At 41.0% G+C, this 17,783-nt stretch overlaps 1 protein-coding gene across 3 annotated transcripts; it reads left to right on the top strand.

The window, feature by feature from the left end:
* Positions 1–7,492: 7,492 nt before the first annotated feature.
* Positions 7,493–17,147, top strand: LOC141500034 (lymphocyte antigen 6H-like). Of its 3 annotated transcripts, none has more exons than XM_074202903.1 (4): positions 7,493–7,516; positions 11,114–11,184; positions 11,549–11,665; positions 16,301–17,147. In XM_074202903.1, the coding sequence occupies exons 2-4, from the start codon at positions 11,133–11,135 to the stop codon at positions 16,534–16,536; spliced, it is 405 nt and encodes a 134-aa protein (XP_074059004.1). In that variant the 5' UTR covers positions 7,493–7,516; positions 11,114–11,132; the 3' UTR covers positions 16,537–17,147. The 3 variants fall into 3 exon arrangements, with proteins under 3 accessions (XP_074059004.1, XP_074059003.1, XP_074059002.1); XM_074202902.1 differs by lacking the exon at positions 7,493–7,516 and adding an exon at positions 7,662–7,864; XM_074202901.1 differs by lacking the exon at positions 7,493–7,516 and adding an exon at positions 8,243–8,439.
* The last annotated feature ends 636 nt before the right edge of the window (positions 17,148–17,783 follow it).

Below are 17,783 nucleotides of genomic sequence, written 5' to 3'. Positions count from 1 at the left end.
TGCCTTCTGTTGGGGGAAGGGGTGAAGGAAAGGAGGGAGGGAGAAAAAATTGTAAAATTCAAAACCTTGCAAAAAATGATTGGTAGAAACTACCCATATGTGTAATTGGAAAACAAATGAAATATTTATATAATTAAAAAAGAAAGAAGATTAATGAATTCTGAATAATCTCAGAAATAAAATGGCACTTTTCATTGCTGCCCCCCAATAGGAACCAATTGGAAGTACCCCCCCCAAGGGATGTCATCAGTGCACTCAATAAGGTTGTCAATGGAAAATATAACGTGTGAAAACAACATTTACCATTGCTACTTAAAGTTGGTCAGGAAACTGAATTGGTAAACACCCTAAATAAGAATATCATTATTACATTCAGTAGTTCTGTGCAGTTAGAGTAGGGACGAGAAGATTCAAGGGAATAATAGCTCCTGGATTTTTCTGCTTTTTTCTTTCTTGGAGTTATGAGTCTGGAGACACATGATTCACTATCTCCATTTCCGCTTTTTTTTTGTTCCTTATCCCAAAGGGAACAATATTTTAAAAAAGATGCATGGAGTGAACACTTTATTTATTTAAAAGAATGATATTAGAATTTCTTTTGTTGTGACTATATATTCAAAATGGATACTTACCCATAAAACAGAGAAAGACTTGAAAATGGGTTATGAAACAGAATCCAACTATATGTTGGTTATAAGAAGTACACTTATAATATAAGGATTCATATAGAGACTGGAATAGAATTTATTATGCTTTAAGAGAATTCAAAGAGCACAGATAGCATTAATGATCTCAGTCAAAGCATCATTAGACTAGACATGATTAAAAGACGTAAGCATCAATGCTACATTATGATTAAAGACCTTATAGAAAAATGAAGGAATATAAATACTAATATAAACAGTACTAGATGTATTAGGTGGATAGAGGGGTGGTGCAGTGAATAGAACACTAGCCCTGGAGTCAGATGGACCTAGTTCACCTTTGGCCTCAGATATTTGTTACTTGCTAGCTGTGTGACTCTGCATTAAGTCACTTAACCCTGATTGTCTCACATCCAGGGCTTATCTCCAGTCATCCTGGTTCATATTAGGTCACTGGATCCAGATGACTCTGGAGGAGAAAGTGCGGCTGGTGACATCCCCTCACTTACATCCAATTCTCATCCATGCCATGGCATTATTTCCCTGATGTAATGGTCTTCTTCAAGATAGAAGGAAACACATTATCATCAGGTGAAACCAGGAGGAAAGGTGAGGTAAACTACATTTCCCAGGCATTTTGTGGGCTCCCCTAGGTTCTTTTCCCTCCCAGTCAATTTGCTTCTTAAGATCTTTCTTGGATTGAGACTGAGGAAGGGGATGAGAGAAAGGAAGGTTAAGGAAGGACTCAGGAACATCATAGTCATAACAAGTGAAAGACATTCCCTAGGATGAACAGGAGTCCCTTTAATAGGGTCCAGGTGATGCTCCTGACCCCCCCCCCAACCACTCCATTACATAGTAAACTAATTCTACTGATCTGTTGTTGTTTTTATTATTATTATTATTATTTGCATTTACTCAAAGAACTTCTTAAAATGACAGGAATAAGAGCAGCTCTTTTTTAGTAGCACATTGGTCCCTCTTGGAGAAAAAATAGGAACCTGGTATTCAAGCCCTGCACAGTCTAACACAATTTGCATTCCCCCTCATCTCCCAAATGTTAACCATTCCCCAATAACATTTCCACTTCTAACACCACAGGCAGGTCAATCATTTATTCCTTCCTAGATATGTGAGGGCCATTTATTTATTCACTCTATTCCTTAGACTGTCTACTCTACTTGGTATAATCTTCCCTACTCTTTTCTGTTTTCCTGACACATTCTTTAAGGACCAACTTAAGTCTCATCTCCTCTAAGAAGTCATTTCTCAATACTCCATCCCCATAGAGACCCCTCCTCATTCTTCCTGATCCTGAATTGACTGTGCCCACATGGAGCACTTAATTAAATAGAGGTAAATAATTTATAATTCTAGAGTAACAATAGCTAACACATAGAATTTATATTATATATACACACACACATGTTCATATATGTATAAGGCACAGGAACATGTAGATGTAAATGCATATGTATATGTAGCAACTAGGTGGCACCATAGTGCATAGAGTGTTGGGCTTTATCTTCCTCACTTCAAATCTGGCCTGGCTGTGTGATCTTGGGCAAGTACTTAACCTTATATACCTCAGTTTCCTTATCTGCAAAATGAGCTAAAGAAAGAAAAGGCAAACCACTCTCAAATCTTTGCCAAGTAAACCCCAGATAGAATCATGAAGAGTTGGACATGACTGAAAACACACAACAACAATGACACATACACAGACATAATAGGTTTACAAAGTAGTTTATAAATAATATTTTATTCTCACATCAATTATGAGAGATATATGCTATCATTTCCATTTTACAAATGAGGAACCTATGTCAGACAGAGATTAAATGACTTGCCTAGGCTTACATAGCTAGTAAGTGTCTGAGGCTAGATTTGAATTCAGGTCTTCCTGACTCTAGATCCAGAAATGTATTCACTGTCACCTAGCTACTTATCAGCATTAGACAGGACATTAGAATGAATATTTTTCCTTTAATTATTAATTTTTATGAATGATTAGATGATTATCATAATTCAGTGATTTTCAATTAATGATTAATATATACAAATATACAGATATTACCACTACATGGTGGTTCATTTTAGAACTTACTTTCCCAATAAGTTTATAGCTGGTAGTAATAAAACAATAGCAAAACTTAAAAAGCACACATAGACACATATAATTAATTTTTATAAAATAATCAGTGAGCTAGATGATACAACAGTTCTATATAAGGTGAATTACCAGTGCTTCTCAAATTAAACGCAGATAAAATTATCTATCCCTTGCTAAAATTATAAAAGATACTTATCTTAAGTTTATTCATTCTGTATATTTTCTCATATCAGTAATTACATTAGAAAATAGACTGATAGACCTATAAAATACTTAGAAATCTAGATTAACACACAATGTAAGGTTGTGCTTCTTTCTGATTTGGACAATTTTCTTAGCAGGAAGGAATAGAAAGAATCATTTGCGTGAGTAATAGTGAAGTAACTACCCCATAGACAAAAGATATTAAATCAGAGTAAGGTTGCTGGTGTCCTATTTCCCAGAATCGAATTTACTTATGACAGACCAAATGATTTTGAGATTGAAAATTAGAAAATCCTCATACTTAGAACTATTTGATGATCATGGGGGTAATTGTAGATTACCTCTTTGTGTGTATTGTTGACAGAAATGTTGATCAGTGATTTCTCACTCTAAGACAGAGGTGAGTCATTTCATATAAGAGATCCCTGCTTGGAGGTAGTAAGGTTGACAGAGTGCAGACCTTTCCCTGAGAAATCCCATTTCTGAGTGGATCTGAGATGAGTACTGAGAGTTGTCACAGCAAGATCTCAGAACCTGTACCAACATCAGCTGTTGCAATGAGGTGATAAAAGCTTTGTGATTTGGAAGACCTAACTAACCTTTCTTTCCCTGGATTGCTAACTCCTGCCCAAGATGTGGAAACCCCTCAGAGCCCAATTAAAGAAGGCAACCTGGAAAAGCTCTATATACTACATGCTTATTGGGGTTATTGATGCAGAAATAGGATAAAGTCAAGTCAGAGACCAGCTAAGGGAGCTGGAAAAGCTCTGTGGTTCACAGATTTAGTATTTTTGTTTTGATTAAAAGAGTTTAATTTCATCCCAGTTCTTCAGAAAAGGTGGGATGTGAACATGTTAGCACGGAGCCACTAACTCTGCCCCATGACTTTATCAGTAGTATATAGCTCCATCAAAGAGGACTGGCTACAGATGCAGTCACTCAGTAAACCATATAAGAAGTAACTGTGCTTGTACTCTCTCCTATGTCTCTCTGTGTCCTTCTGTCTCCCCTTTTCTCTGTCTCTCTTTTTCACTTTCTCTCTCTCCCTCTTTGTCACTCTGTGTCCCTTTCTGTCTGTTTTCCTTTCTTCCCTTTCTCTCTTTTTGTATCAATGTATAAAAAAGCTTTTCCAATTTCTCTGTATTCATCATCTTCATCCTTTTTTTTTTTGTTTTGCAAGGTGATGGGGTTAAATGACTTGCCCAAAGTCATACAGCTAGGTAATTAAGTGACTGAGACTAGATTTGAACTCGGGTCCTACTGACTCCAGAACAAGTACTCTATCCATTCATCATCTTCATCCATTCTTATGGCATGGTATTATTTCATTATGTACATGTGTCACAATTTGTTTAGCTATTCCTAACTGAGAATCTTTATTGAGCTCATATCTCTCTGCCAAGATGTGAGAATGATTCATCATCATCATCATCATCATCATCATCATCATCATCATCATCATCATCATGTTTAGTCATTGCATTAATTGGAATTTTTCAAGTCCTTCTAAGTTGTTTTTATTAACAATATTGTAATTATTGTATAAATTGCTCTACCAGTCCTCACTTTATTCTCCACCAGTTTACACAAATCCTTCCAAGTTTTTCTGAATCTCTTCCTCTTGTCATTTCTTTTGATTGAGGGTATTATTACATAGTCTTAAAAACTTTGAACAAATCATTTAAGCTTCTCTGAGGAGTTTGCCCTGGAAATGGGCATAAAGTGGATTAATGGGGATTAGATGAGTCATTGTTCTTTTGTATAATTCAAACCTTGCCAAACCCTGCCTATCTTTTTTGGCTTAATTTGAATTAGTGCCGAGAAGACCTATCTTTGTAAGATGAAACTTCCACTTCTGTTTGAACTGAGTCATCAGCACTCTGTCACTGGGGTGATGATATTGCTAAAACTGTCCTACAATTTTTTTTTAAATAAAGTAGCAAGTTTGGTTTTTTAAACTATTAGGAAACTGTGGCTATGTGAATGTGTGTGTGTGTGTGTGTGTGTGTGTGTGTGTGTGTATGTGTGTGTGTGTGTGTGTGTGTGTGTATGTATGTGTGTGTGTGTGTGTGTGTGTGTGTGTGTGTGTATAAACAGTTGGTATTACCAGAATCATTATTGTAACTATCTGAAATGTACTTTTAGAGTGCCTAAATGTAATGTTGGCTTGCTGGACTCCCATCGGAAGTTTGCAATTTCTTTTTTTCCCAGAAAACATACTGAATAATTGACTAATCTCATTGTATAAAGGGTTGTTCATTTTTACTACCATGCCTTGAACTGCAGAACAGGAAATATTTAGCAACTCCATTACTCAGAATAACTGGTAATTTAGCAGTAACAGCACAATTTCTCTGGATGATTTGAAAATATATCTATTTATCTATCATAATAATAGCTAGTATCTATAGAGTGCTTATCTTGAGTCAGCACTGAGCTAAATGCTTTATAATTATTATCTCATTTGATATTCACAATACCCCTGTGAGATAGGTACTATTACTACTACCATTTTATAGATAGGGAAACTGAGGCAAACAGAAGTGACTTGCCCAAGGTTACACAGCTAGTTAGTGTCCGAGGCAGATTGCACACAGGTTTTCCACTGGCCATGTAGCTGCCTCCTTTTAATGCTTCTGTATTGTCTTAGTTTTCCAGAATTTATAGCATCTTTTATGTCACTAAGCAACTGTTCATATTTACTAGCCACTCAATTATTCATATTGCTCATATTACTAGTCATTCAACTGTTCATATTTACTAGCTACCTCTTCTACTCCCCACTCCACAACTATGAACCTATTGATCTACTTTCTTTATCTCCACTCTTTCCATTCTTTACTCACCTTCTCTTATACATTCACCCAATTTCCTACTTTGATTCTACCTTCCAACTCAATGCCTGTTTTCACTCTTATTCAAACTTTTTTTCTGTTCATTTCCTTATCCTTTCCCTCCCATCCATGATCTCTTAACATCTTTCTTAACTGAAGGTAACATCTCTTTTGCCTCTTAACTCCATAGATATGGTAATAGAAAGCATGGTTCATGGTGGAAATGAAACCAAAAGGTGTAGGAACAGAAGCAATTGAAAGAAGGTAGGAAATGAGGTTCACTGTAGAACTTAGGGGGTAACCAGAGATTATTATGTTAAATTTGAGATAAAACTTCAGCTTTCATATCCTTCTTCCTTTAAAAAAAGCATTCTTTGAATTAACTGAAAAAAAAACCCCCAAACTCAAATAACCTTTTGGTTTCTTCCTATTGCCTAAATAAGATAATATACAAACTCCTTAGCTTAGCATTTAAATTCATTCCAATTTGGCTCCCACCTTTTTTTTTTTTACAATTTTAATTTCATTCTCCTCCCCTTCATAAACTAGAGAGGGTCATATCCTCAAATTTTCATCCACCTATCCATCTATCTATCCATCTATCATCTCTCTCTCTATCTGTCTGTATTATATATGTAATATAAATATAATTTCCCCTTATCATCCTCAAAAGAACATAAACTGTGGTCAGAGCTGGTTTCTTTTGGCCTCATGCCCCTAGCAGCTAGCATAATACCTTGTAACATAGCAGGTTTTTTTAATAAATATCTGTTGAATTATCTGGAATTTCAAGAAACTGCTAATTGATGGGCAAGATGTGGGGTCTGCAAGCTGAGTCCCTCCAGGTCACCCCAGACAGCTTTTCCTCACTCCCCCTTGAACTACTTCCTGAGACCCCCTCAGAGCTTCTTGGGTGGTAGGCCCTCCCTGGTGCTGATCCAGGATTTTAGGCTCATAGGATTTAGAGAAGTGGGATTGATTTTAACACTCAAGAACTTGAGAACTGGAAAGATAAGGATATGCCATCAGCATGGTCTCACATATGGATCAGATAGTCAGATACCCCATTTCTTCCTTCCTTGTTTCCAACCCCTCCAGGGTTCTGTAGTTTGCTTTTTAGTCCCCTATTCACCCCCAAGCAAGGAAAAGAATAAACCAGCTCAGAAACAAAACACTAAGAAACCATTAACCATGAAACTAAAATTCCTCAGCACCAGAGTGAACAGCCCCCAAACTCTAGAATCCAATCCCCCAAGCCTAGGCAAGGGAGTAATTTCTGCCCCTCTCCCTCTCCCTCCCTTTCATCCCTTCAGTCCTGGAGTCCCCAGCCACGGCCTCTTTCCATCTCTCTGGGTCTAGTGTTTTCTCAAAACAACAGCCTCCCCTCCTCCCCACCAGTTTCCCAGCACTCATAATATTGAGCTGACTCACAGTTTCTCATGCCCAAAGTTGGACATGATCTGGCCAGGCTTCAGAAATCAAACTAATTCAACCCGGATCAGGGTGCTGGATTCATCCCTAACCTACACTTCAACTTGTCACCCTCCTCCCTCTCCCCCCAAAACTCACGTACAAAAGTTATGGGCTCTAAGGTAGTTAGTTCCCCCTGGTTCTTCCCCCTCAACCCCCCCCCCCCCTTCTCCATTCTTTCTGCCTTTTGTTGCTTAGAGCCCAGTTGGACGAGGTCAGATTGGGGAACGGTGCAGCACAGGCTGGGGCTGGTGAGTGACTGAAGTCTGAATCTACAACCTGGAACCAAAGTGGGCTGGGCTAGAGTGGGATGGAGCAGGCCGGGGTGGGGTTTGGGGGAAGGGGCTGGGTCTAAACCCGGGCCTGGGGGCGAGGGGGGGGGGATTTCTCTGAACCTGGGATCAGGGCTACGACCCCGGCTTTGTTCTGAACCTGGATTGGAACTAGGGCCAAGTCGAAGACCAGGGCGAGTCCAGGATACCAGTCCAGGACTTTAACTAAGTCGACTAGGTGGTGCAGTGGATAGAGCGCTAGTCCTAGAGTTAGGAGGACCTGAGTTCAAATGTGACCTCAGACACGCACTAGCTGTGTGACCTTGGGTAAGTCACCTAACCCCATTGCCTCACATCCAGAGCCATCTCCAGTCATCCTGATTCAAATCTGGGCCCTGGATCGAGAGGAGAACATGAGGCCGGTGACTTAGCACGGCGGCCCCCCCCCCCCCCCCCATCGAATTCCCGAGCAGCAGCAGCTGGGCAGCTGGATCCCGGACTTAGGCTGGCTCTGGGGTCCATTCCCAGCAGAGGCTTGAGGTACCCGCAGCGGGGCTGGTCTGGCCCCACTAGAAGCCGCGGAGCCCAGCGAGCCCAAGGGGTCCAGGATCACGAGGAGCGGGGAGCAATGGGGAGGAAACGCCCTGGACTTGGCCACGGTCCACTGGCCAGGGATGGAGATGTTGGGGGAAGGGAAGAAGAGAAAGAGCTGGCGTTGGGCGTCCTGGCAACTTGGCAGGGAGGGCGGAGCTGAGCTTCGGGGCTAGTGCCACTCCCAGGCTTAGCTGAAACCAGATGCCCGGAGCCAGGGTGGCAGCAGAGGAGGAGAGCACACTCTGAAGAGAGCTCGGGCTAGGACGGGAGCACAAAGACTGACTCGGTCAGACCAGGCTGTCCGGAAGGTGAGGGGGCCCCCCAAACGGCTGGGCAGGAGCCCGAGGGAGCGAGGACGAAAGGTGGGGTGGAGGCCTTCTTAGTGGGCAAGCTCGGCTTCATCCTCCCACAACAACCCTTCCTGGAAAGAGCATTGCGATCCTTGGAAATCTAGGGCCCTGGCTTCTAGTTCTGGCCCTAACTAACCTGGGGAAGCTCTGACAAATCACCTCCCCTTTGGCCCCAGCTGCTTAATCTGTGAAATGGGGGAATGGGCAGTTTCTGGGGTTCCTGGCCCCAGGGTTGGTGCTCTAAACAGCCTAGCTCTCCCTTAACCCCCCCCCCCCCAGGTTCTGGATCTCTTGACCCCTCTTAGTGTCTTCTGCAGGAGAGGGAGTGTCTCAGAAATTCATTTTTCCTCCTAGACCCACACCTTAGGTAACGGTGATGGTGGCAAGTCGGGGAATGGAAAGTGTTCAACCTGGTGGGTTTTTTTTTTTTTCCAACCAGGAGTTTCAGAATTCCCCGTGGGCACTGAGTTGGGATGTGGCTTCTTCTACCAATCGCTGTTAACTAGTTGAGTTTGGGTCGACGACATTCTCAGACCCTCAGGGACTTGGCAAAATTAATGGACTAGGCTAAGTGATCAGTAAAACACCTTCCAGCTTAGAATCCTTAGTTACAATGACCCCCCCCCCCCAACCTCTACGCCCTCATCACCATCCCCTACTCCCCTTTCTCCCCTCCCTTCCCTCCCTTTCTCAACCCTCCACCCCACGCAATGAGAAAGATCACACTTTGGGGCATAGGAAGGGGATTTGACTGACTCATATATCACTCTGCAGGACCAGCCAGCTTTGAGAAGAAGGTGGGGTCAAAAATAACGGAGGGCGGAACTATGTGTGCAGGGATAGATCTGAGAGGAGAAGGAGGAAAAAGGGCAGGGAATCAGATTCCTTCTTCGTTTCTAGGAACAGCAGCTTCCAGTTCTAGTAAATGACTCACGAATATATGAAAGCTTTTACTAAGTATTTGGTTTTTAAAACTCCCCATAACCTCCCCCTTCTTACCTTTACAACCTTCCTTATACTTTGCTTTCCTCATCGATTCTGTTATCAGTCACTGATAAGTGTCCACTATTTGTTGAATGCCAGACACAATGATGGGAAAACAGATATGAAAAGGAAGCTCATCTCTGCCCATGCATCTCCCTGGACTGGAATGGTGCCCCGAGAAGGGGGTTGGGGACAGTGGAGTGAGAAAGGGTTTGGAACAAAGAAGTCACAGGAAAGTTGGTGCTATTAGGTCAATTCATTGACACACCTTTCTTACCAATCATGTTGTTTGATTAGTGATACCAGATACCATTACCCTAGAAATGAGAAGAATGGTGAAGTGAGAGGTGGAAAAGGTACATCTCAGCTTGTCAGGGAGATGGCATGAGGGCAATGTGATGGGTTTGGGGTCTCTTAGTTGTGGTGACACAGGGTGGAGGCTGGTGTTCTAGTCTGTTCCTGGTAGAAAGAGGAAGATGGAGGTGGAGAAAGAGAAAGAGGAAGGTGGAGCAGAGTAGCCTGGATCTCTAGATCTCTTTCCTCTTCGAGTCAGGAATATTCCTTCAAATTATTTTAAATATATTTCATATTTACTTAAATGACCTTATCAACTTCATTAACTCAATATGCTCTAAACTAGACACTGCACCACATCCACCCCCCCCCCCCCGAACTGCTTTATTTCTGTTGAGGGCACCATCAGTCATTCAAATTCACAAACTTATCATTATCCTTATCTCCTCACTCTCACTCACTCTACCTGGACCATAGCACTAGCCATTGGTTTTCCTGTTTTGTCTGTCCTCTCAATAATCCAATTGCTAAAAATACAAAGCAAAAATACATTGCAAAAAAAAAATTACAAAATCCCCTCAATCCAATACCAAATAATTACCAAACTAAGTTTCTGAACGTATAAATCTGATCATCACATACTCCTACTCAACCAATCCCAATGACTCCCCTTTACCTCTGTGATAAGGTACAAATTCCTCTGTTTGGCAGTGAAAGGCCTTTTCAATCTCACCCCAGTCCATCTTTTCCTCCAGGCTCACTGTGTCCCAAACAAATTGGCCTTCTTTGCTATCAAAACATCTCATCCATACCATTGCCATGTCTTTGAATTGACTATTCCCATAGCAATGAATGCATTTCCTCTACCCCTTTCCCTCTCAGAATCTCTAGCTCATGAGCCTCAGGTACGGTTTGAGGTCTTTTCTGTTTCCACTCATCATCATGTTTTTCCTGACAAATCACCTTGGATTTCTTTTCTATAGACTTACACACATTCATATTGTTACCCTTGTCCAAGTTATCCTCAGAGACTAGCACCATGACTGGCATTGAATAGACGCTTACTTGATTCGTTGATAGACTGTTAATTGTGGATGGGTTGAGGGGACTCTTCATGTAGGGAGGAATGTGAAGAAGTCCCAGGACAAGGAGTGGAATGGGAGGTTTGGGAGGGCCACAGACATCACAAGGGATTGGTGGTAGTGAAGAATGCAATCACTGACATTCAAAGATCAGGTGAAGGAGAGAGAAGGGAGATACTCCAGAGCAGGAGGGAGGCCCTAGGTACTAGAGAAGATACTTAAGGAGATTGAATACTCTTGACTAAGAATACTCTGTCTTGTTCTTCCTTCAGACTAAGAGAGCCAAGAACCATGAGGGTCCTCCTCCCAGTCCTGCTGAGCATCCTGCTCTATATAGAACCAGGTCAGACCCTGGGACCTTGGGGAGTAGTGGGGGGAGGGAAATCTGGACTGGGGAAGAAGGAGAACCTTAGTATCAGGGGAGAGTAGTTTCTATGTTTTGGGACTCAAAGGCTTGTGGTTGTGAGTTTATGGGTCTGTTGAATTGCATCTGTCAGTTAGGAGAAATGAGTTGGAGGTGGTAGGGGAGAATACCGGTGTGTGGTGGGAAGATCTCCTTCTCCCCAATACTCTGACCCTTGAGGAGCTGTGAGATAAAGAGCTTTGCTTCAGCCTCGGGTGGCATAGGGGTGGGCACCTAGATCTTTATGCTTTCCCCATTGTATCCCTCCTCAATTCATCTAACCAAAAGGATTTCTTCTTTACAGTTCCTGGTCTCAAATGCTACAACTGTACTGGGATAAAGGAATCCAGTCAATGCAGCCTCACTCACTGCGCAGGGTCAGCAGCTCGCTGTGGAAGCTTGGAAGCTAAGGAAAAAAGTTGTGAGTCCTACTAGGGCCTAGTTAATATTCAAATCCCAGGCTCAGTGGGTCACTTAGACATATGGAGCTAAAGGGGAGGGATCTGTCTCCTCCAATCTCCGTGTCATGAGAATTGTTTGACCAGCATTGATGACCAGTTTGAAAGAGTTATTCTTTATCCCCATTCAGGTGAATTGGTACTTGGAATTCACAGCATTCTATGGTGTTAGAGCTGAAGGAACTTTAGTAATATTTTAGTTCAACACCATTATTTTTTTTTTTTAGTGGAAGGGAGTTAACATTAAGTATTGATTTTCAGAGCTGGAAGGGATCCAGTTGGGTTAGATGACCTAATCCATCCTTCTCATATTACACATGAAGAAACTCAAGCTCAGAGATGAAAAGTGGCTTGCTCAAAGGAACACATCTTGTAAATGGGACAGAGGAGCCTGAACCCAACCCTTGCTCTCTGGAATTCATCTAAGCCCAGTGATCTTTCCTGCTACTCCATCTTTGTTTCTCTTTCATACCTGGACAGATATTCCCCATAGATCAATGGAACAGTTCCATTTTGAACCAACTTCAAAAGCTGGTTGGGAGATAGAGTAAGAAGAGTCTCAAATGGGAGATTTCTGCTGATGGAGCATCTAGAAAGTTCGCTTGATCATGTAGATCCAAGAATCTGTTATCGGAGATAAAGGAACTGAGGTGAAGAGTTAGGAGATAGGGTTCAGGTCTGAGATGAATTGAAAAGCCAGAGAGACAGATTTCTGGGTCATAAAAAATCAATTTATTAATTAAGCTAGCTAATAATCCATGAATTGATGATTAGTGACTTTTCCTGGTAACCAAAGACATAACCATGGAGATGCCTGAATGTTTAAATACCTTTGGAAAAAGAGGGTCCCCTGGCAGGTGAAAATCAACCCTAATTGATGAACAATTTATGAGGGGGCAAACATATTAATGAGGAAATGGATTTAAAGTCTTCAGAAACTCTTTCTTTCTGAGAATGTGACTTGATCTCATTTGCCCCAGCAATGTGGACAAAGGAATCCATCCCTACCCATACTGCTCTGGTTGGATTTCTCCTTCATAAACTGGGCTACCCAAACCACAATGGGGCAGCAAGGGCATAGACTTACTTCCTAAGGGCAAGAATTCATTTTGATTAGATTATCTGTAAGGTCTTCTCATTAAGTATAGTCCCACCCCCAGAATTGAAGAGCATATAACTGGGAGAATTTGGGCAATCTATCAGTAAAAGTAATGTCCCTCAGAGACTGACTGAATGACCTGCAAGGGCTGGTCCCTGAATGAGGAAATAGAAAGGAAAAACTTCAACCCTTATTTAATAACTGATTATTAATATAATAGAAAATCATAATTTCTCTCAGGTCAGAGGCATGAATTGGATCCTAGATTTCAGTGGACAGATGAAGAGAGCTAGTTTAGGTTCATGTGGATCATTTATCTACTAGAAGGTTTTGGGAAAAGTTTGTGTTTCACAAAAATTTGACTATATATAGGACTTGACATCTGTTCGACACCTGTGTATGTTTATATGCGAGTAAAAAATACCAGCCTTGTCATCTGGCTTCTCCTAAAAGAACTTCAATTGGACATCTCCTCAATGCAGAGGAAATAACTGTTTTTTGATGAGAATTGAGGAGAGGCTTACATTAGGCTGTCATTTTTAGCACTTATCTCTTGAATGAATGCTATCACCTTTGTTTTCCACCAACTATTTGGCACAGTGGGTAAAGCAGTGGCCTTGGAATCAGGAGGATTGGAGTTCAAATTCGGTCTTAGTCACTTGACTTAACTAACTGTGTGACCCTGGGCAAGTCACTTAACCCTGATTGCTTATCATCCAGGGCCTTCTCTAGTTGTCCTGATCCATATTTGGCTACTGGATCAGGAGGAGAAAATGAGACTGGTGACTTAGCACAGCACCCCCTCACTCAAATCCAATTTATGTGCTTGTCATAGTATCACCTCCCTGATATTATGGTCTTGTTGAAAATGAAGAACAAACAGCATCATCATCATTTTTAATACTTCTGCAGAAATTCAGTGGCAGACACTCCTGTAAGACCCTGAACTTGGTGAAATAATAATAGCTAGAATTTATATAGAAGGCAGCCAGGTGGCTCAGTGGAAAAAGCTGGATCTGTAATTCAGGAATATCTGAGATCAAATCCAGCATCAGATACTTAATAGTTGTGTGACCCTGGGTAAGTCATTTAACCTCCATTTGTCTTAATCCACTGGAGAAGGAAATGGCAAACCACTGAAGAATCTTTGCCAAGAAGACCCCATAAGCAACATTGATATATTATGGTCCATGGGGGTCACAAAAAGTCAGACACAAATGAAAAATAACAAGTGAAAAAAATGAGAATTTATATGGCATTTTAAGGTTTGCAAAGTGCTTCACAAATATTATTTGATCCTCACTGAGGATCAAAAACCACTGAGAGGTTGTTGAGTCATTTTTTCAGTTGTGTCCAACACTTCCTGACCTCATTTGGGGTTTTCTGGGCAACGATACTGCTGTGGTTTGCCATTTCTTTCTCTAGATCATTTTACCAATGGGGATACTGAGAGGTAGGCACTATAATTAACTCCATTGGAGAGACTGAGAAAACCAAGGTAAACAGAGGCTAATTGACTTGCCCAGAATCACAAAACTAGTTAATGTCTGAGAAAGGATCCAAGCTCAAATCTTCTCAACTTCAAGTCTAGCCCTCTATCTACTGCATCACCTACTGCTGCCTCCTTTCATGACCCTCTTTTAGTCCTGATGTTTTGTGTTCTAAGCCTTCCTCCAGTCCTAGTATTCTAGGATTCCACATTGGGTTTGAACCTTTGCTACCTACTGTGATTGTGACTCTGAACAAAATGCCTAAATTTCCTTGGGTTTCAGTTTCCACATCTATAAAACTTTATTGAGAGGGAATTGAGAATATGATGGAGGAAGAGCTTTATAGAATACGGAACTCATACCTTCACATGAATTAGACTATTAAATGTTTACAAACTCTTTTCACATCCATTAGAATTAGTATGTTTTTTAGAAGTAGAAATGACATTAATGATTTCCTAATTTTTACAGAAGAAAATGAGACCTAGAGAGAGGAAGTAATTTGAGAAAGTTAGTAAGCAATAGAATTAGGATTTAAATAAAGATCTTTCAACCCCAAACTCAGTGCTGCTTCTAGACCTTCCTGTTCCTTGGAGAAGAAAGATATTTCCCTCTTGGATTCTGTCATTCTTGCGGTGAACCGCACCCTTTGTTTTACATCAGTCCCTGACCTCTCAGCCATCTCTTTCACCATTCCTAAAGGTTTCACTGACTGATCATTAGAAACCCCCCTCACTGTCTGACACTTTCCTCTGTCAGGTCACTAGTAGAAGAAAAATAGTAGAAGAACCTTGTGAATATGTTCTAGAGTCCTCTGCAGCCCTTATATTCTAGGATTCTAAGTTAAATTATCTTTTGCTGCTTATTACAATTTGACTCTTGGCAAATGGTTTCAGTTAATTAACCTTTTCCCTCATCCTCATTGTCTCATTGAGGCAGCCTGTGATGCTGTTCATTGAGTAATAGGAAGATATGATTTCACATTTGGCCTCAAATATTTACTAATTATATGGCTTTGAGAAAGTTGCATAACTGCTTCTGTTTCCTCAACTGTAAAATGGTGGTGGGGGAAGATAGTAAGATAGTAGCTATCATTCAGGATTATTGTGAGGATCAAATGAGATAATATTTGTAAAAATCATTTAGCATGGTATCTAGGACATACTCATAATAGGAACCATAGAAATGATTATTCTCCTTCCTTTCAACTGTAATATGAAGGAGTTGCATTAAATGGTCTTTAAGGTTCCTTCTAGCTCTATGTTCACAATGTTATAGTCAAATGCTCTATGAAATATATATGTAGCATTCCTTCAACAAACATTTATTAGGCACCTTTTAATAAGCCAGACACTCTGCTACATGCTGGAGATACGGAGATAGAGTACAAAACAGTCTCTGCCTTCAAGGAGTTTATATTCTATTGAGAGGGAATAGCATGCTCAGAGAAAATTTTATGGATCTATATCTATACAAATTCAGTACAAAGAATATTCAGGAGGGAGGGAGTGGGGTCTTCCTGTAAAAGATGAGACCTGAACTCATGACTTGGTGGTCAAGGAGGAGTATAATCTAGATATGGGGTCACATTGTACAGAGAGAGGCATAGATAAAATGCCCTATACAGGAGACAGTGAATAGGCCAGTTTGGTGGAAAATAGAGTATACTCAGGGGAGACATTTATGATGAGAATATTCTGAGCGAGAGATCATGAGAGCTTTGAACCAGCTGGGATGGTAGTTATATAAATGGATAAAAGTAGGAATTATAGTGGGAGTTTGGAGGTTTGGAGCAGTCTTTGAGGATTGGCATATTTAGGGAAGTCTTCCTGAAGAAGGTGGGTCTAGAGGATTGGGAGAGATGGATAGCACACGGAACAGGGGAGGAAGAACCATCAATGAACCTATGATGTACAGGTAATGATGAGAAGACTATTTTGTGGGGGTTGAGGGGAAAAGGAATTTCTGCCTGATGGTTTTAAACCTCTCTCTTTTTCTGTTTCCCACAGGGACAGAGAACAGAATGATATACTTCAAGGGCTGTGCCACTAACTGTGAAAGTTTTTTCATGGAGTCATTGCGTAAGGCCATTATGGAGATCCCTGCAGATCTCATCGAAGTGGGTTATACCTGCTGTGCGAAGGAGCAGTGTAATGGGGCAGATGGTTTCAAGGGCAGTCCCTTGGCCCTGATGGGGGCACTCCTGCTCAGCCTCGGACCTGCCTTCCTCTGGGTCTTTGTGTGAGGGCTTTGGCCATCTCCGTGTGGGTCCTGCCTTGTGATTTCTCTTTTGCCTCAGGAACAGATATGTAACTTTTCTCTGCACCTTCCCTCCCCTGCTCCTGGACCAATTGCAAGCAGAATTTACCAGAATTTTGTCCATCCTGATAGACATACTTGCATGTGGGAGGACACATAGCAGACAGACATCTATATAGACAGTTGCACAGAAATGAGCAGACATTTACTGTTCCATGAGGTTTTCAAAGCCTCTGCATTCCCCTACCAGTGGGAGCTACCTAGAAACTATTAAACTCTACCCCTATTGGAGGTATGTGTGGAGGGTTCCTCAGAGATCCGGTTATTTTTCTTTTTTTTTAAATTTCATTTATGCCTTTTATTTTTATATTGCATCCTTTTCATAGTATATCCATCCTATCCTCCTCTAGTCAGAAAGTCATCCAATAAATATACGTATTTCAGCAAAATCACCTAATACAATGATCAAGTTTAGCAGATGTATACTCAGAGTACCCTACTTCTCCAAAGAAAGGAGGGAGATGCATTTTCTCTGGGTCACAATCAAGCATTATAATATGATGTTTGGTTTCATTTAAAAAAATTATTTCCATTTAATATTTTTGTTGTCATTGTGTTCATTATTTTTCTTTTACTGCTAACTATTTCTCATCTGTTTTTGTGTCTTGATTATTTTTATTTGTTGTTTCCTAGAGTACCATTCATGTGTAGCGAACTGGGCATTTGGAATCAGGAAGGTTTATTCAGAATTCAAATCTGACCACAGACCCTAACCCCATTTGTTTCAGTTTCCTTATTAAAATGAACTTGAGAAGGAAATGGCAAACTGCTCCAATACCTTTGCCAAGAAAACCCCAAATGGGGTGATGACGAGTAGGACATGACTGAAACAAGTGAACAACAATAGTGCCATTCTTGAAATGATAGGAGCCCATTTGGTGTACTGGAGTCTTCTCCCAACATTCTCAAGTCTTTTTGGAGGAGGAAAAATGCTTCTACTAAGGGCATCCTGATGGTAATGGCCTTACCATCCTGATGGTAGTAATGATGTTTAATCTCCAATTAAAGGATCTTCTGCTGGTTAGTGACAGTCTCCCTATATTTCCTACAACTTTTCCCTTCCTCCCACCCAAACATTGTGTTTGTCACTGGAGATATGAAAATATTCAAAGAAATGGGCTCAGTGATTTGGGAGTTCCTTTCAATGATGATATCTGCAGCCTCCAGCCTCTC

The sequence above is a fragment of the Macrotis lagotis genome, chromosome X, assembly GCF_037893015.1.
Source record: "Macrotis lagotis isolate mMagLag1 chromosome X, bilby.v1.9.chrom.fasta, whole genome shotgun sequence".
Lineage (NCBI taxonomy): Eukaryota > Metazoa > Chordata > Mammalia > Peramelemorphia > Peramelidae > Macrotis > Macrotis lagotis.
The sequence above is the reverse complement of the archived record's forward strand: the minus strand, read 5'-3'. Positions and strand labels throughout refer to the sequence as shown.

What these genes read in the sequence shown, in the direction of transcription:
- LOC141500034 (XM_074202903.1), top strand. Translation starts at nt 11,133, where the DNA reads ATGAGGGTCCTCCTCCCAGTCCTGCTGAGCATCCTGCTCTATATAGAA. An exon ending in CCTGCTCTATATAGAACCAG is followed by an intron (nt 11,185 to 11,548) that starts GTCAGACCCTGG and finishes TCTTCTTTACAG; the next exon opens with TTCCTGGTCTCAAATGCTAC. An exon ending in GGAAGCTAAGGAAAAAAGTT is followed by an intron (nt 11,666 to 16,300) that starts GTGAGTCCTACT and finishes TGTTTCCCACAG; the next exon opens with GGACAGAGAACAGAATGATA.